Here is a 20,984-nt window from a genome sequence, read left to right on the forward strand (position 1 = left end):
ATTTCCTTTACCTGAATTTTTCATTGAATTTTGTGCAGAAGACTATTCTTATATTCCATTTATGCTAATGATATGTAGCTTTTGGGGGGCTCATAGGTTTCACAGTCCTCTACCCCAGTGTCTGCCTTTGTGCCCGAAGCTGTCATACCACTTCCACTTTCTGCTTGGTTAAATCTTAAGGAACAACTGAAGTAAAAGTCATTCTTCAGGCTGGCCCTGGTTCACCTATGCAGACTTAGTGTAAGATGCCTTCTACCACGTGGTGTATCTTATCACAGTGTCACCTCTACCGTCAATGACTTGATGGACAGTATTTTAAAAAAATTCTTACTGTGTAACTTTTTACAGTAATTCTTTTATTTAAAAGAGACAGAAGTGAGCGAAAATTCTGTGTATGTTTTACTAGCTGGTTAAGCATCATCTCCAGGCAAATCTCAGCCATTAACAAAGTAAATTAAAGCACTTAAAGGCAGAATAGTTAAGATCCAAAATAAGTTTTATCACACTTTTATTAAAAATACTTATTCTTAAAGCTGGATGTGTCTCAAGATTTAAAAATTCATGTCAAAAAAGTCAAGCTAATTTAGAAACATTTGAATTAGCAAAGGAGGAAGGTTGCTCAGATCTTCCCTCAACTTCAGAACATACATGGAAATATATGCCACTTATGCTGCTCCATTATTTGCTATAATTATCTCCATGTTGGGTATAGATTGTGTTTCCTTAGATTGACTTCCCTCATATCTTATGTGGACTAGGGGAGGTGAAGAGTTGGAGAAGTCTTATGAATGCAAAGTAAATAGAATTATGATGTTAACATAACTGTGATTTTGCAGATTATGTGTGGTCAATAAGGAGACTTTGTACTTTAACTAAGAAAGTACTAATACAGAAATAAGTGCTTTCTTTTAAGTAACATGCTGCCAACTAAGAAAGAAAAAAGCAAAATTTATCTTGAGTAACACAAAATAAACATAATGGAAAGTTAGAATCAAGGAATTTTATAATTTTCAGCAGATATTGTGATAAAGTGATTCTTCCATTTTGTTTTGATCTTTAAAATACAAGGCATAGGGTTACTCGTTATAATTAAAAAAAATTCTGAACAGTAACTGCCATTATACGTATTTTAAATACAATTTATCTCTTAAAACAGATAAGAGTGTGCCATAATTTATCTTTTAATGTTCTTTTTAGGTAAACAGAGCCTCATTTCTATAACTGAGAAAAAAGAGGCTTAACATTTTCAGTGTAAGTTTAAGACTGGTTGCTTAGCAATATTCAAATAAGAGAGAGTCCCTTCTCTGAAACTGAGTATAAAACAATTGTCCACGTGAATGTGTGTCAGATTCAGTAAAGGAAAAGATTTCCTAGCACTTAAATCATAACCAGAAAGGAGACCATGTAATCAAATGAGAATAGTCCAAACTCAGTAAATTCTGTGCAGATTGTTAGCCACATATCACTGATTGTATATGTATTGTTAGGTGTGGTTCATAATCATTCACCAGTCTCCCCTCCCTGTGTGCCTGGTAGGCTCTGCACAGAATTGTCATGTAAAAGCAAGGCCTCTCAGGCCTCCTCTAGGTCCTATTTTTGTGCCTTTTTTTCCCTTCTTTCTTTAGTCCACAATGCATACTTCTTGGTTTTCATGCCATCAGTACTTAAGGTCCCTTTGCAAACGCTTTGCAAAGGCTTCATGCCATCAGTACTTAAGGTCCCTTTGCAAACGCTTTGCAAAGGCTTCATGCCATCAGTACTTAAGGTCCCTTTGCAAACGCTTTGCAAAGACTTCATGCCATCAGTACTTAAGGTCCCTTTGCAAAGGCTTGATTTTATTACAAGGCTTACCAAGAAAATCTGCTACTTCTGTTGCTTTTCATGCTGCACTGCCCACTCTTGGTGTCCACACATCTATCGGTTTTATTACACTTCACTTGTTTGGTTACTCTTGGTTCTCTCTCCGTACAGCCATCTATTCTCAAGAATCCTTTTATTTTTGGTAATTGGCCTTCCAAGGAACAGAGCCTTTAAACGTGGTAGCTCCATAATCAACTGTGTTGAATACATGCTGAATGAATTGTCTTAGACTTGAAGTGGGACATGCAAAAACACTCTTAAGTTGCAGGAAGAAATACTACAATTTCTACTTATGACCACTTGTAAATCTCATCCTTTTATTTACTTTAGTGTATTTTATAGTGTAGACAATACATTTTCATATATTACATGTATAGGTCTTCTGAATAGGGCACTAAAGGACTCACTAATTGTTGGCAGAGCAATCTCTCTTGTCATATTCCTTTCTGGTCTGGCCAGTCTGGCTCCAATGGCCATTCTGCTCACCTATCACATGCTGACCAGTTCAGTACATTAGCCAGTACTGGAGTCATACTGGTCACTCCATCTTTCCAGCTTGTCTTTTAACTAATTCTTACTGCTCTTTGCTGTGATATGTGCTCTCTAAATTGGCAAAGTCACCTTAAAGGAAAATGTCTATTTATTCTGCCCCTATTTTGTCTCAGAAAGGATAGTTTCAATGCGGCATACTGTTTTAAGAACTATTTTCTTGAAGATTCCAAAAACACAAAACAAAACAAAAAACACCACTTTATCCATGATGTTGTCCTGTTTTTAAAACCATTTACAAAGCCTCCCTTTCCTCCAAACCCTTTGTGATGCAGATTATAAAAACGTTTATAAAGAAACAAGGAAATAGCAATTATACTTACACAGCAAGAGAAAGAATCAGAATAATTTAAGGTAAAAGATATGTTTCAAGAAAGTTATATACAGTTAAAACTTTAAAAATGGAATCATACTTTAAAAAAATGTATCAAGAGAGCTTGCTATTTATTTTCATGTTAATGTTTTTATAAAGCAAAGAATCATTTTCATACAAATGACCATTCTTCTTCTGTATTTTATTTTATAGGGTTTGCTTGTATTGAGGCATATATTCACCAGGCAGTCAAGTTTTATAACTATCTCATTCCTTTTAACAGGAACTAGAAAAAGTACATTTACATGAAGTCCTAAAATTTTTATACAAAATTGCAACAGAATGACAAAGTTCAATCAGGCATTATCTTGTTGAGTTTGAGACAGAGTACCTGTAACCTTTTGTTATAATTTTGCTTTGTAATTTAATGCTATTAGCCAAGCCATTGCTAACAGGAACTCTTGTCTTGATTAATAAAACATCTCCAGTCAACTAGTTGTTCAATCTAGAAATATTGGTGTTATCTTTAAATCCTTCTTCATCTTTATAATTTGTATCTAGTTAGTTACTGAGTCATGTAAATTGTACATTCATGACAATTTTCAGTTTTCTCCCCTTCTCCTTATTCCAACTACCACTGTCCTTATTAAAGCCATATGACCTTTATGGTCTACAGCAATAAGGCCCTAACTATTCTCTGTTACCAGTCCTCCTGTCCTTCAAGCCTTCCTTGACACTGTTTCAATAATACTTACTAAAATAGGCATGCATTTTTATTATTCCTCTATTTAAATCTATCAATTTCTGTCTCTTCATTACTATAGAAAAACCTTCAAATTTCTTGAATTGTCATCTCACTACCTTCACAATTATTCCTAAGAAACCTGGCCCATCTTCTTCTCACCCTCATTCCAAACTGTTCACATTTGCATCAGTATGTCCATCCACTTCCTCAAATTGCTGTGTCTTTTTCTCTGTTTCCTCTATCTGGACCTTTTCTTCTACTGTCTGCCTAATGAAATCTTTTAGTATTTGGTTCAAATTTTATCTTTTTTGTGATGCTTTCCCCAGACCTTTGTTTTCTGAAACTTCCATATTTCTTTTACAGAGCCTTACAACAATACTTAATGCACTGAATAGCAAAGAAGCATGAGTCTGTCTACCTAGTCAAAGGGGAAAAAGCTCTTTGAAGGCAAGATGAATGTCCACGCTCATTAGAAAGTCAAGTAATCAGTGTATGATATTTTGCACCCCAGGATCCTTTGAGCAGTTAGATATTTCTGAGTGTTTTTTTTAAGTACTTGGTTACATTATTTACCATTTGATTGATACCTCAAAATCAGAGACTTATTTCTTAATCAAGATAGAATCTATAGCTTTTTAGGGGTATTTTTTGGAGTCTTATTCTCTGGTTACCTAATTTGATGTTTAATTCAATAGTCATATTTAAATTAAGACATCACGGTTCCAGGCCTGTCTGTTTCTATAATCATATATGACTGAACATGCCTAGAATCTGGATGTCAAATCTGACCCAACAAAATCTATATATGCTTCAAGATTTGGGTTACCCTGCCAATTTTATTAGTATTTTAAATTTAGTTATGAGCTTCCCATTTAAAAAAAGCAGTTAAAATATTATTTAATAAAGGATTTCAAGTATATCTATACAGGTATACACCAAGGAGCCTCGTAGTTACTTCCTGTACTATTCATTATTTCCTATCTTATTTTGTTCTTTTAGTAGATTGCAATTTTTACAAACTTTGTGTTTTATGATACATAATAACTTTAAACATTATTTTCTAAGGTTGGAAATAATACACATAATGGAAAAATCCTACATGAATTGCTCTATAACTCGAAAAGTTGCTTCAAGTATTACATTTATAAAAAATAAAAGAGGAGAAAATAAAAGCTTTGAGAAAAAAGAAAATAATTATGATATTTTCCAATTAGAAATGGAATTGAAAACAATCCTTTTTCTAAAATGAACAATTTAGTTTCAAATTTGACAGATTTTTATTTTTATGAAGCTTTTTGGTCAAATTAAAAGATCAATAGATCTTATACCTTATATATTAGACTCTGAGAAATTAATTTATCTTCCTTAGAACTGTATTTCTTTCTTGGAGAAAATCATGAAAATATCATCAATAAATTAATATAAAGGATTTTTACAAAGCAAACATAGTAAGGGCATAAGATGTTTTGTGCCTAATATTAAATTTTCATCCATTCTAGAGCAGTTGAATACAGTGAAGTTTCAAAAAATCTCATAGAAAATGAAATAAAAGAGAATTAATTAAAAGATTTGCCTCTTTTAAAATAATGTGTAAAATCAGAAAAACAGAAGAGAATAAAAACATCTTGGATTAGTTTTACTGACTTACTTTTCATTGAAGCGGACTATCAAATGAGTCAATGGTGAGAGTTTTGTTTAAAAAAAGAATAATGGTGAAGCTTTTTGACAGGTGAAGAGAGACTTTGAGGCTTAACTCCTTGAAATAATAATCAAAGAGACAAGTGGAATAAATTGGTTCATGAGTTAAGCTGAGATCATATAATTTACAGAGGATAGTTTGGTTCTAAAGTTTTACCTTCTATTCCTGGTCATATATTCCCCAATTACCATTCAGAAAAAGGTTTAAAGTGTATTCCTATGTCTCCAGAGAAACCTATGTTGTTCATTTTTAAGTATGATCAGATCATTCCATAACATTTGCTATGAGAAAGAAATTGTCATTTTATAACCGCTGTTTTTTCACTATCACTGACTTAATTGATGGCACCACTGGCCTGTACAAAATGCCATGTAAAGGAGATAATTATCGATGCATCAAAAATACCTCAGGTGAAGGCAGATTTTTGTGAGTGCTGTCATGACATAGACCTCAAGCATGATGTGACAGTCCCCACACAGTGGAAGAAAGAAAACAGTCAAATATACCAATTCTTTTTAAACCACGCACTCAGATAAAATGAATACTTCTCAATTAGATAAAGTTGTTAACTTGGGAAAATGATGAATGAGAGCAGAAAATTAGGAAGACAAAGCCAGGATTACTCTAATGACATTACCAGTAAATACAAGTAAACAAACTATATTGGAAAAGGGTGTGCAAACTTACAGTTGTTGTATAAGCAGCTTCTGGATCATCTTCTAGCACCCGGGAGAGACCAAAGTCAGACACTTTGCATACTAAGTTGCTGTTGACCAGTATATTCCTGGCTGCTAGATCTCGGTGAACATAACCCATATCAGAAAGATACTTCATTCCTGATGCAATGCCTCGGAGCATCCCAACCAACTGGATGACTGTGAAGTGGCCATCATGTTTCTGAAAGAGAACCACAATTATTTACATAGATTTTCTTTATTGTAGTGTATGTGCATGCACGCAAGCTGTGTGTGTGTATGTGTGTGAACAGTATTAAATAAAAACCTTGAATTTATTGTACTGGATCCAATGAATATAAGCATCAAGTTTGCTGATCATCGACTATCTTCATAACCAAGGGTAAAAATCTGTTTGAGATTTAAAGGAAAGCAAAATCTAGCTTGAAGTGATGACGGAGGACAAAGGATAGAGGAGAATCAACCAAATCAACTTCCAGAAAAAAAGATGATTTCAAAACCTTTAAGTTACAAAAGGGAATGAAAATTAAGGAGGGTAACAGCAATGACTACTGAGAAAAGAGAATTAACTTTCCATAGTAGCGAGCTCCCAACCAGCTGTACAGGTGGGCAGAAGGGCAGCAAAACCTAGGATTGGATGAAAGCTGTGTGATAACTGGAAATATGGTGAAAAATGATCACTCAGAGAAAAAGAAAAATTGCATAAACAAAACAAGTTTAGGAAAGTTGTAGGAGAATGAGGGAAAAAAAAATACGCCAACAGCAAATAACTGGATTTTTCCATTCTTTCCTTATACAGTTGACCCTTGAACAACACAGGTTTGAACCTCACAGGTACACTTATATCTTAACTTTTTCAGTAAATACACAGCTGGCCCTCCACATCCACGGCCTCCACCAACCGCAGACCATGTACAATACAATGTTTTTGATCCTCGGTTGGTTGTTATCTGAGGATGCAGAATCCGCAGATACACGGGGCTGACTAAGGCACGGAAGCACCTGCATATTATTGTACCTGGGGCGGGTCCTAGAACAAATCTCCCATGACACACAGGGACAACTGTCCAGAACAAATGGAAAGAAAGTTGTTGGCAACTGACTGAAACAGCCCTATTTTAGCTTCCAGTTGGGAAAATTAAAAGAAATCATATGAATTAACAAGCCAAGAACAGCACTGGTATGTAGTAATCAATCCCTTGACTACTTATGCCCCTCCCTTTGATTTAAAAATAATATATTTTTAAACTTAGGTACAACTGATTTACAATATTGTGTTAGTGTGAGATGTACAGCATAGTGATTTAGTGTTTTAGCAAATCAGATTCCAGTATAGGTCATTACAAGATGATGGTATACAGCATTCCCTTGTTGATTACCTATTTTATATACAGTAGTTTGTATCTATTAATCCCATTCCCCCAATTTGTCCCTCACCCCTTTACTCTTTCATTTGGTAACCATAAGTTTGTTTTCTATATAGAAATGACTTTTTTAAAAAGGAAAATTTTCCAATTGTCATTATGTAAGGTGTGCATACCAATAAGACCAGATACAAATAGTGCAATAGTACAGGTAGTAGAGAAAACGAAAATAAAAATAGTTTAAGTTTGAAAATAATGCATATTCTACTTAGTTATTTGGAGATTTTTTGTTATTAATGGGGTTATAGAGAAACACAAAAGATTCTCAAGCTGGTTTTACACATCAGGTAACATTTATTTACGAATGATATTAAAAATTAATATCTAGTAAGACACTAGAGGACTTTATTACTTTATACAGTGTGGGAGAAGCATACATTAAGAGTATCTTAAAATTTGCAAAGTTAGAGCAGTTTTCATGGATGTATGACTTAAAACTGTAGAGTAGCTTAAACACAGGGATGATTTGACCATAGCACAGTGACAGTTTCCTATACAATGATGACTCATTGGTCAGTTAAAAGAATAAGCTCATACTGCAAACAACTTGAACTTTGTCTTACTATATCAACTTATCTCCCTGATAGCTCTCTGACAGTATTTCCCAACTTAAGTGCAGAGTAAGGAAAAGAACCCCCTCTTAAAAGAAAGATTCTACAACAAGCATATCCATTTAAGCAGGCTCTTCTGTATAATTAATGTATGAAAGATAACCTTACAAAGAAAATCTCTGGTGTTATTAGCTCTATGTTTCCACTCTGTCTTCCTAGACAGTTCACTGTTGGATGAGATCTGCCTTTTCTATCATGTACCCTACCTACCTCTCCCCTATTAGGAATCTCAAAGCCTTTGAGTAGAACTGAAAGCATAAATTCTTTGGGCCTAGAAAGGATTACACTAAGTTTAAAGAGATGTTTCCTTTACATATTAGTAATTGAAGTTGCCTGGTATCACAGTTCTTGTCAATACATAATTTCTGTATAGTAGACAGTATTAATGGGTGATCTGTAAACAATAAACAAGTGTCTCAGTTTCCTTATCTGTACAACGAGAATAGAGTAATCTAACTCAGTATCGTAGTGAGAATCACATACAGAACACATGGTGCAGCCCATTTATTTTAATAATAGTTATTATTTAATAAAAACTTATATGTAGTCTTTGTAATTTTAACAAGTCAGAAAACTCTCCTCTCATTTTCCTAAGAAATCAATTGGCAACACAAACTTCTAGGTCATGAAGAGAAATAGTTACTTAACATCAGGTTGAAATTTAATTTCCTATCTTGTTCTGAGGGTTGTACAAAGACCAAGTTATTTCTTTAAAAAAAAAAAGACTTCATTTTTTAAGAGCAATTTTAGGTTCATGGCAGAATTAAGAGGAAGGTAGAGAGATTTCCCATATCTCTTCTGCCCCTACACATGCATAGCCTCCCTACATCCTTTATCAGAATGGTACATTTGTTACAACTCATAAACCAACCTACAATGACAAATCATAATCACCCAAATTCCATGGTTTGAACATTAAGGTTCATTCTTGGTGGTGTACATTCTATGGGTTTGGACAAGTTTATAATGACATGCACTCAGTGTTACAGTATCATGTGCTAAATATGTATAATATCATATATCAATAACAGTATTTTCACTGCTCTAAAAATCATGTGTTCCACCTATTCATCACCTCTCCCCACTAACCCCTCTGGCAACCACTGATCTTTTTATGGTCTCCATAGTTTTATCTTTTCCAGAACGTCATATAGTCAGAATCAGTATGTAGCCTTTTCAGATTGACTTCTTTCACTTAGTAATATGCATTTAAGATTCCTCCATGCATTTTCATGGCTTGAGAGCTCAATATTTTAGTGCTGAATAATATTCCACTGTCTGGGTATGCAGTTTATTTACCCATTCACCTACTGAAGGACATCTTGGTTGCTTCTAAGTTTTGGCAATTATAAAGCTGCTATAAATATCCCTGTTTATAGCATGTTTATAGCAATTTATAGCTGCAGGCTTTTATGTGGACATAAGTTTTCAACTCCTTTGGGAAAATACCAAGGAGAGAAATAGCTGGATCATATGGTAAGAGTGTGTTTAGTTTTGTAAGAAACTGCCAAACTGTCTTCCAAAGTGGCTGTACCATTTTGCATTCCCACCAGCAATGAAGGAGAGTTCTTACTGCTCCACATCCTCATCAAAATTTGGTGTTGTCAGCGTTACTGATTTTGGCTATTCTAATAGAAGCACAGTGGTATCTAATTTTAATTTGCATTTCCCTGATGACTTATGATGAGGAGAATCTTTTCATATGCTTATTTGCTACCTATATATCTTCTATTGTGAGGTGCCTGTTAAAGTCTTCAGCCTTTTCGTTATTTTTTTCTTTCCATTGTCTTTGGTTTTCTTTTAGCTTGCTTTTTTTAAAAGAAAAATTGAAGTATAGTTGATTTACAATATTATATTAGTTTCAGGTGTACAACATAGTAATTCAATATTTTTATAGATTACACTCCCTGAAAGTTATTAGAAATACTGACTATATTTTCTGCACTATACATTACATCCTTGTAACTCCAGCTTATCAATAATTTCTTTCTTGTATGGTGCCTTTGGTGTTGTATCTAAAAAGTCCTTGCCATATCCAATGTCATCTAGGTTTTCTCCCATATTGCCTCCTGGGAGTTTAATGATTTTGCATTTCACATTTAGATTTGTGATTTATTTTGAGTTAATTTTTGTGAAGGGTGTAACGTTCTGTGTCTGGATTTTTTTTTTTAACATGTGGATGTCCAATTGTTCCAGCACCATTTGTTGAAAAAACTATTTTGTTCCATTGTCAAAGACCAGTTGACAATGTTTATCACAGTCTCTTTATTCTGTTCCATTATTCCATTTGTCTATTCTTTCACCCATACCACACTGTCTTGATGACTATAGTTTTACAGTAAGTCTTTTTTTAATGAAGTATAATCAGTTACAATGTGTCAATTTCTGATGTACAGCACAATGCCCCAGTCATGGATATACATACATATATTATTTTCATATTTTTTTCATTAAAGTTTATTATAAGATATTGAATATAGTTCCCTGTGCTATACAGAAGAACTTTTTCAAAAATCTATTTTTATATATAGTGGTTAACATTTGTAAACCTAGAACTTGTATTATTAATTGGAGTTATCTAAAAAATAGCTGGCCCAAAGTTTGCCATAATGACTCAGTCTGAGCTGGTTTGGGCAGCAAAATTTAGCTTAATAAAGCAAAGTATAAAAGAACTTTGAGACCATTAAACCAAAACAAACAACAAACAGACAAATAAGAACACTCCAGAGAAGCCAACAAATGAGGGTCTATTTATCTACATCTGGCTGAGAGAACAGTCCCACTTATTCACACATGAGGTATGGCAAAAATCTGTTTCTCAACAAATGGTGCAGTTCTCTCCTTCAAACAAAATCTACATTCCTCTTTCTAGTCCTTGTCAACATAGCCTCCTTAAGTGTGGTTTAGGATATATTGGTTTTCTTGAATATGGTGAATGGTTAATAAACGGTGACTGAATTAAATAACCTTTAATATTATCTTGTAGTGCACTGGTTGCTGTCGCTACATTATTTCTATTGCCTTGAAGAAAAAAGGCTGCTTTCTCTTTTTTTCAAGGTAGGACACTGGTTTTCTCCTGTTTATTTGTAGCAGTTCTATCACAGCATCTACTATACTGCCATGCCTGGTGTCAGCACTCAATAAATATTAATTCCAATTGAATTGAATTGTTTATGAGGGGAGGAGGAAAAATGTGAGAGCTCTGAGATTTAATATCTTTGGGCTGCCTTCTAGAGATTAATCAAAAAGAAACTGAATTTTTTTTATGACATATGTTTTTTTTCCCAGGAAGGCAGATTCAAACGAAAGAGAGCGAATGTGGCATATTTGCACACTGCATCTCAGAGCTTAGTAACTGAAATTCAGTTTGTCTTCATTCTTTTTCTTTGCTCTCTCAACCTGACTGCTAAGAAACAAGGAGCTTAACCTCTAAGTGACAGAGAGGGTGAGTCTGATGGGAAGGTGGCTTCTGAGAGCTATACATAATAATGCCTGCTATTTCCAAAACCACAGAGCTCCACCAGATTCTCTCTCTCAGACCCTGGAGCACAACGTCCATCAGATCTCAGCAGTCACTGGCATGCCGCATTGTGTCCCCACAGTAATGATAGCTCTTAACAATGGCTTTCAAAATCCTGACTTATGGTTGTGCCCCACAAATACTTTAAACTTCTTGGTGTCCATTCATCTTAGGTTGAGCTCAAGTACTTAGTCTGTGCTCAGGGCAAATGTAGGATTTGAGTGCTATGTTGTCCTGAAGTCATCACATTATTGTCTAACAATGTTTTGGGTTATTTTAAACAAATATATTCAAAATTTCTGGAAACACAGAGATTAACCTCTCATTCATTTGCTGAAAACCCTTCAGAGACCTTCAAAGACAGAATAAAATATAGTATTCAATATAAAGGCATGACCTTTGCATTTATCTCTAGTCTCATATCCTATTCTGATTCAATTTTTGTGTATGTGTATTTAATTCACCCCTACAACATGTTATTTCACGTCTAAGGTGGTTTGTTTATACGCTTCCCTCTCCCAGGAATGCCCTTCCAGTCTTTCGTCACCTAAGCTTTTCATGATCAGTATCATCTCTTCTAGGAGATCCTGGCTGAATCCCCAAGGTCACTCATTCAAACAAGACTCATTTAACATCTACCATGGGCCAGTCATTGCTCTAATGGCTAGAGTGAAAGTGGGAACAAAAGAGAAAGGTGTCTGCTCTGGCTGTAACTATATTTAGTTGGAGGCAGGGAGACAGAAAATAAATATTTGAAAAATAAATGAGATACTTTACAATGTAATATAAAATCAGTAAAATGGATGATATGAAAGAGAAAGACATAATGGAGCCTGGGACTAGTTCCCAGCATGTACAAAGGGCTTAAGACAGGAATGAACTTGGCATGTGCGAGACTTGAAAGCCTCGGAGGCTGGAGCTTGCTGAGGGAGAGGGAGAAGAAGCCCGGAGAGGTGGACAGAGGCAGAATCAGGTAGGGCCTTGTAAGCCACGGTAAAGCGTTTGAAATCTATTCTAAAAGTAATGAGAAGTCAGAGAAGAATTTTCACTGGGGAGTGATATAGTCTGACTTGTGTATGGAAAAAGGAAGCAGAGAGATCAATTTGGAAGCTATTAGAGTAACACAGGATAGAGAAACTAGCGGCTTGAGTCAGATTTGAGATCTATTTTAGAGGCACAGCCAGTGGGACCTGCAATAGATTGGAAGGATGGGGGTGACTGGTCAGAAAAATGGAGGAATAAAGTAGGACCAAGTTTCTCTCCTTGCTCTCCAAGCATCCTGTCTACAACAGAACTGGCTAAAACCAAATGCGTATCTGTCTTTCTCTCTCACTCCCCCACTGGCTTAAACATAATCTCATTTCAGGAAATAAATATTCCTTGTCTTGTTCGTCTTCAAAATCTCCAGATCTAGTACCATGCCTGGCACTCAGGAGATATTCAACGGATAGTCACTGGATTAAACTGAGCTGAATTTATTTTTCTCTTAATGGAATAAAGGACTTTAAGTTTTTAGTCAGTAGTAGGTTATTTTCTTGAAGCATTTTTCATGGAAATTTAGGTTTACTATAAGAGATTCTCTGAGAAAATCATGAGTAAATGAGAAATATTGACTGTACTGCAGGCATCTTCACTTCTGAGGGCAAGACTCTGGTTTGACTCAGATTATGACCACCAGATTCTTACATTTCTGCTGCAGAGTGAGGAAAAGGGGACTAAATAGATTATACAGATGTCTGCAATATTTCTTTCTAGGTCATCACTGGAGAATTTTAGCAATGTTGAGCCCACCAACAGAATAGCCTTACAAAATATCAAAGGTCTGTGGGCCACAATATAAATCACTGTCCTCAAACTTTCTTGTTGAAAAATGTACAGTACTCCTTTGTACAGAGTAAATGATTACTGTGGTGACTCACAGTCCTGAAAACATTAAATATGAGTGATAAAAAATACTATACCTAGCAGATGATAAGCTGCTATTCTAGAGAAGAGTTGATAAAAATTTCACATCATCATTTAATAAACATTTACAGAGAATTCAATTCACTATGCAGTGTCTTGGTTACCTATAATAAACAAATCAACTTCCATATTCCTCACAAATCTGGTGCAATAAACACTATTAGATAATGACAATTTATGCTCTAAAATGAAGTAATGGAAGTTTGGTTCATATGTATGCCAAAAGACTTTTTGGTTTACTAACTATGAGTTGTAAAAAATGGCAACAGCGTTTCAGAACAGAATGACAAAAGTAGAAGGGTTAGCTGCAGGGCTGTAAAATTATTATTTCCAAAACACTGATTTGAGCTATAATATGCTACGCAGGAAATGTACTAATTTACTACGTGGTTTACACACGATTGAAGTATACAAACAGTGGACACTTTGTAAACTTCTCATCCCCTTACTTCTGTGTTGCTTGAGGGCTATTGTGAGAAAACTGCATGTTGGAAAAAACACATTGGTTTCTTAAGACACAGAAGATGAGAATCTATGAAGAGCCGCAACAACAGAAAGGAGTGGACCTCTGCGTTCCTAATTGCTCTTCAGCCTCATTCGGCCTGAATGTTCTCATTTCTTTTTGGTTTGCTACCTGAAGTTCCATTATTAAATCTCGATTTGGGCTAAATTCACAGAATCCAAGAGTGAAATGGTGGTTGCCAGGGGCTGGGGAAAGGGGGACATAGGGAGTTATTAATCAACAGGCATAAAGTTTCAGTTAAGCAGGATGAATGAGCTCTAGAGACCTGCTGGACAGCACTGTACCTGTAGTGAACTACACTGCAGTGCACACTTAAAATTTCGTCAAGAGAGTAGATCTCACATTAAGTATTATTATCAGAATAAATAATGAAAAAAATTATTTGGATATACAAGTTCATGTAAAAAGTGCAAAATCATCTGGAGGAATTAAAACAGTATTTGTGAATCACAGATAAGTATGAATTAGTCTTACTTTATATCCAGCTAAGATCATGTAAATGAAAGAATGTGAGCTTATGTCAGGGCAAGGTGAAGGTCCAGGTTACAGGTGATTCTATGAAGTGGAAAAAGGCCTAGCCTGGGATAAGAGGGGATGGCGACGGTGTACTACCATTGGAATTTAAAACAGTAAAAGTTGAATATTTGAGGACCTAAGAAGAGGAGCTGAAGAAAGGGGTGGATGCCATAGCAAAACAGCCTTAACATTGTTTTTTATTTTATTTTATTTTATTTTATTGTCCAAGACCAGGCAGGAAGGGGGTAAAAAACACACTCTTTTTTGGGGGGAAGGAAACCACAGGCTCCCTTTCATATTGAAAGTTACATCCTTTACCTGTAGTCTGTGTTAAACAGGCTTTTATGGGTCTGCCTAGGGACTTAAGCAGAAACTTTAAAAGAAATATTTATGGGAAAATGCTTTCTGAGTTCTCAACAATTGATTTATAAGTGACTTTGCAGAAAACAGTCCTTGGAGAATTACTTCTATAACTAAAGTTAAAATTCATTTTTTATATGTTTCTAAATCAAAGTTGACCATGTTATGACTTTAAAAAATGCTCCTGAATTTGTAAAAGAAATGGCTGAGGTTATTTACAGATTTGAAAAGACCAGATCACATTTTAAAACAACCACTGAACAAATAAGAGTTGGTAACTCCTTTTTATTGAAATTTTGGCTCTTGTGGCCTCTCCAGTTGAAAATCTTATTATAGTTTCCCATAGAATATTTATTAAATCCTTCAAGGAGTTTTTTCTTTTGTCGTCATCAAGGATTTGGACTTGAGCTAGGCAGAGTTGTATTTTTAGTTATAGAAGGGAGAGGCCACCAAGAGTGGAATCAGAAATTCCAATCTTAAGGAATAAAACTGTCATTTCTAATATACCTAAAAAATCTAGGAAGAAAAGTAGCTAGGGATTTGTGAAACATGGCAGTTGGATTTCTGAATTGCATTTTAAGAGCTTAAAGTGAATCTGAATATGATATAGCTTTAACTTACAAAGCTTACTACTGAATTTGATTTTTTTTTTTTTTTGGCTTAGGTTTGCATAAAGGTAATCTACATTAGCTACTGTGTGCTGTACTTAAACAAAGCCAAGAAAATTTAAAAAAGTTTTTGCTTGGCATATAGGGCAGGGTGTCACAGAGTGTCAAGATCTTGATGAAGCCTCATTAGTGTGCATCAGAATTACCTAGAGAAGCTTTTGCAAAATATATGTGCTTGGGTATACATGTGTATTTTGAAAAAAAAAATCTCACTAGGATGATGATTCTGATTGCAGGCATGGCTGAACACCACAAGTTTTGAGTCTAATATTTAGTTCTGTAAATCCAAAATCTCCTGTATGGTCCAAATGAGGGGTAAGAATGATAACAGAGAAGTTCAGGAAAATGCATGGAACTTCTCTAACTATCACTATAGCTATAAATTACACACTAATTTAAAAAATCAATTTAAGTCCTGTATGCAAAAGGAGAATTAATAAGGAATATTATAAAATACAGTTTCACGGTACCAGGTACTACAAATGACACAACACATTTACAGTATTAAAATGTTTAAGGAGATAAATTTAGGCCATTGGAAGTTGCTACTCTAACTCCTAATTTAAGAATAAAACATTCAGCCATCCATCTGCTTGGTTCCAAGCACACTATGCTTTCACATATTTAGGTGTTTACCATCACATTATTTTTAGACTAGTCTTTGGCATTAAGCTGGTACAGGCTTAATAAATAATAGCATTTGCCTACATGAAGTTTCACATATTTTCTTCTGAAAAATGTAATCAAGGGGGTGTAATTCAACTGTTACTTTTACGGTTTAAAAACATAATGGTGGATAAATGTAACTTCACTTTTTTTTTTCCACTGTTGAATATAAAATGAATGTGATGTAGATTAATTTTGCTCTTATACCCCAGCACAAACGTAACTCCACACAACACAATTTACAAGAAAAGTGTGCTAATAAAACACAGCTCTCATTATTAATATATAACTAGCATAAGGTAAAATGCCATCTTTACTAAATTTATAATTTGAGTACATAAATATTTAAAAGATCCCTTTAATTTTTTAAATTAATATTTGCTTTGCATTTGTTCAAGGAAATTTCACATGACTCACATTGCTTTTGAAATGCTGATACGCACTTATATGTATTATTTAAATACTCATATTTGTGGGTTATATCTAGATTTTTTTAAATGGTGGAAATTAAAACTACTTTGAGCCACTAGAAAAACAGACCAAGATGTAACAGAAAAATAATTTTTAAACTCTTAGTGATGTCTTCTGAAATATACTATAATAATAGATAACATTATGGAGACCTTAGTATGTGCCAGACGTTTTCTAGGAGTTTTAGGTCTATTCGCCAGCTATTCAATACAATAAAGTCACAATAACCACAAGAAATGGTTATAGCCTATTCCTGACCTTATTTTGTGGATAACAGTCATCCTTGAATCTTCTCTTTTGCTTAAACACTTTATTCAATCCCCCAGCAGCAAATCCTATTGGCTCTATGTTCAAAATACATCACAGAATCTATCATTTTCCATCAACGCAACTGCAACTAACCTAACAAAGCCGTCACAATCTCCTTGCCTAGATTATTGCAAAAGCCTCCTAATTTCCCTGCGTACATCTGTACCTCACTACGGTCTCTTCTCAACGCAAGAACAAGCCTTTTAAAACATGATCAGATTATGTCGTGCCTCTACTCCAAAGCCTAGGATGGCTTCTCACCTTACCCAGAGAAAACTCAAAGTCCTTTCAATTGTCTACAAAGTCCCACTTCACTGGCTTTCCAACTTGGTTGTATATTGGATGCAACTGAGGGAACTTAAAACAAATATTGATGCAAGTGTCCCACCCCAGGAGATTCTGACTTAATTCATCTGGGGTGCACGCCTGGAACTTGGGACCGTATAAAGCTCTCTAAATTGAATGATTATAATGTGCAGCCAAGGTTGAGAACCATTTCTCTCTAAGTTTTGATCCTCTTTCTGCCTTCATCCACTCTCTGACTTCAGCTTTTACCATCTTTCCCCTTACATACTCTGTTCTAGCCATAATAATAGGGCAATTAATAGATTTTATCATCTCTACTGCACAGTGAAAGGGTCACTGTTATAATTATGAAGAGACAATAGGCATGAATCAGAATCGTAGTAGGAAAAACAAGCTTATAGTCATTGAGCTTAAAGACGTAATTTGCAGTTGAAAAGGAATAAAATGTTCCTTCCTCAGGGCATTGGCGATTTTTGTTTTTACTCTCTGGATTATTTTCCCCCAGTTCCCTTACTCCCTTGGAGCTCCCTTACCTTCTTCTGATTTTTATTCACATGTAGTTTTTCAGTGACACCTTCCCTCTCCACTCGATTTAATACTGAAAGTCAGTCTCACTCATATAACTTCACTTGTGTTACATTTTTTCTCCCAGTTTTATTTTTCTCCAGTATCTGATGTACCATATATTTTGCCAAATCCTTTATTTTTCTTCCCACTAGATTTTTAATTTCTGTTTTGTTTGCTTCTGAATTCCAAGATCTGGAATAGTGCCTGGCCTACTATAGTCTGTCAACATATACTTGTGCAAAAAAAAAAAAAGAATGATTTATCGGCTATTTTAACATTAGGCAAGCTACCTAATTTGCTTTGCCCCAGTTTCCTCATTGGTAAAATGGGGATAATAGTAACACCTATCTCATAAATGCATGAGATTGGAATAATGCCTGAGTCAGAGAGAGCACATATAAATGTTAGCTATATTAGTTAATTAAAGACATTTATCTTTATTTTTACTTTAGCTACCGACTCCTAGACCACACCTGGAAACTGTCATCCCTGAAATTATCTTATTCAGAAATCTTAGATATCAATATAGTGTGTTGGTAAACTGGCTCTCTGGAGGAAAACAAAACAAAAAAGCTCTGATTTGTAATATTTGCCAATTTCTGTAATGTAAATACTTCAGTCATGGCTAATTTCAAGCGATGACCATTTAACAACCCACTCCCCAAATTCCTGACTATTTATTTAATCATCATCTCTTACAAGTTGGTATAAACTGACTCTAACAACCACTGTCAGTATTCTACTTTCTGGCCACATTCTTTTTTCCTTAGCTCTCTCACCTAAACAAACAATTATACTTCCTCTTCTACCTAATAAAGACTTCCAGCCCATAAAATTTCTATTTATTTCTAGCCTAGCAGCCTCTTTATTGCCTTCATTATCTAACCTGCCTTTACTGGTTGCTTACCTCAACTACCATCCCCAATTCCCATTTTTTTTCTGTTGTACCTGCTCTTCAAACAATAGCCTCTATTATTTCCATTCTACATTGGCCAGAGCAAGGGTTGGAGTGGGAGGTCACAGGGAGGCGGGTAGGGGGCAGGTGGTGAACTGTTCCTGCAGGAAATCACAGAAGCATGCACACCACTGTCAAAACACAGTCATGTTCTCCACCATCACCTGGATGTCAGCATGACTAGTTAATCATCTCATTTTCTCCAAGACTGAAGATGGGGAGTGGCAGGAGTGGAGGCAGAGTGTGTGTAACTAACACAATCACTGGGTTAGCAGTCCAGAAGATCCTTTTCTTGGCTACTTACATTGCATATCAGTAAAAACTCTGGTGAAGATTTTTAGCTGGTTACCCTTGCCGGGCTCTGAAAAATCTGTGTTCCTGGAGAACTTGATCCTGATGGTTCTGCTTTTCTTCTTCTTCTTTTTTTTTTTTTTTCTGATAAGCTATTTTTCTTTTTAACTTCAGTAATTATTCTAAACATTCACCTTAAATGAAGATTTGTCCTCAGACTCCCACATCAGCTCTCTTCCTGCTTTGCATAGAAATGCAGTAGCACCCGGTATCCTTTCCTTCAGTTTCATGTATGTGCCTCATAAAGCCCTCTAGATCCACAGTACACAGTCTCTTCAAGTCTTGGGAAACGTGGATGCTTCTGCTATTCAAAGTCAATCCTCCACCAGTGTCCTTGATTTTGTACCTTCCCATCTCCTGAGATATTTTGCCCTACCAGTTTATTTTCTTTAGTTCCCTAGCCCTCAGTGTCTAAATTGCCTAAATCTTTCCTATCTTAAAAAACAGCCTGATTTTTCTTTTTGTCTACTAGCATCTGATTTATCTCTTGCCTTGCCACCTTATCCACTTTTCCTTTAAAAGTGGTTTCCACCTACCAATTCTATTTATATTTCAATCTCATTTTGCCCTTTATAATCTGGCTTCTGCCTGGGACCAACCCATTGAAAGTGATCTTGTTGAGATCTCACAGGGCCTCTGAAGCGCCAAGCGCCATAGATGCTTTGAAGTCTCCGTCTTCCAGAACTTCTCTGCTGCACTTGACACGGCTGCTTATTTGCTCCTGTCTGAAATGCTGTAAGTATTCTCTTAGATTTGGGATGCAATGGCCTCCTCTCCCTCCTTGCTCCTCTGTCACCTCTCATTCTTAGGTACCTTTGGAAACAGCACCTGTGCTGCTTCCTCAGTATGGTATGTCACAGAGTTCCAGCCTGGTTCAACTCCTTTCCTTTCTCTAAAAGTTCTTCCTAGGAAATACCAGAGTTTGGGTTTCATAATCACTTTTATGCTACCAACTCCAAGATCTTTCACTTTAGTCAAGTTTTCCTCCTGAGCTTCAGATTTATCTTTCTAATTGCTGTCCAGACATTTTCACTGCATGTTCCATAGGCATCTCACAGGTAACATGACCCAAATTAAACTCACCATCTTCTCCCACTACCAGCCCATCCCCTTCCTCCTCCTCTAGATCTTTATTGCAGTTGGTGGCACCACCTTCCCCACATTCCTCCTACTCCCAACTGTCCTTTCCTGAGCGTGGTTTTGGCTATGGTTCCCTTTACTCAACCTGATTCTGTTTGCTTTTTGTCTTTGTTCATTTCTCCAATTTTTTCTTGTTATTATTTCTGGATGACACTCTTGCTTGCTTGTTCATGTGACTGTATGCTGTAAACAGTGTATATATATCTTTTCTCTCATGTCAAAAGTTTTTAGGTGGGAGCAGGAGGCTGCAGCCTGAACACAATATACCATCTTGAACTGAAACCAGTGGTATTATATTTTCCTATAACTGAATTGGTGATTTTATAAACAAATCCACACTCAACAAATGTTATAAGATAAAGGATTAATTTTTTGTGGTTGATATATGATATCTCAAAATTTTCAAGTATTTTATAAGTATTTTTATTTTGATTGCTAGTTAATGTTGCTGTAAACATGGAGGTCCAAAGATTGAGGGAAAAAGAGTTGCCAGGTAAGTGCCACAAAGTATTTATGAAATCCATATGAATCGCTGGAGAGAGACTGTTCAGGGAAGACAGTCAAACTTGCACTTAATTCATACTAGTGTATTTCCTTGGAAAAGTTAGGAAAACCTGAATATTAGTGAGGTCATACTTAGTGGGCAGCCAGGCTGATGCTCTGCTTGCTAAGTCAGAATGCATTTTATTTTAAAATTTAAAACACACACATACATATGCACCCACACCCCTTTTGCACAGGTATGTGTATGCATGTGCGCGCATACACACA

At 35.5% G+C, this 20,984-nt stretch overlaps 1 protein-coding gene across 4 annotated transcripts in view; it reads right to left on the reverse strand.

Moving 5' to 3' along the window:
• The window catches only part of EPHA6 (EPH receptor A6), a 730,500-nt gene that overhangs the window by 94,990 nt on the left and 614,526 nt on the right, over window positions 1-20,984 (reverse strand). For all 4 annotated transcript variants that reach the window (XM_064496237.1, XM_064496232.1, XM_031457432.2 and 1 more), the window contains one exon: window positions 5,854-6,063. In XM_064496237.1, coding sequence (XP_064352307.1) covers window positions 5,854-6,063 — 210 coding nt within the window. The remainder of the gene's footprint in view (window positions 1-5,853; window positions 6,064-20,984) is intronic.

This window comes from Camelus dromedarius, chromosome 2, assembly GCF_036321535.1.
Source record: "Camelus dromedarius isolate mCamDro1 chromosome 2, mCamDro1.pat, whole genome shotgun sequence".
Taxonomy (NCBI): Eukaryota; Metazoa; Chordata; class Mammalia; order Artiodactyla; family Camelidae; genus Camelus; species Camelus dromedarius.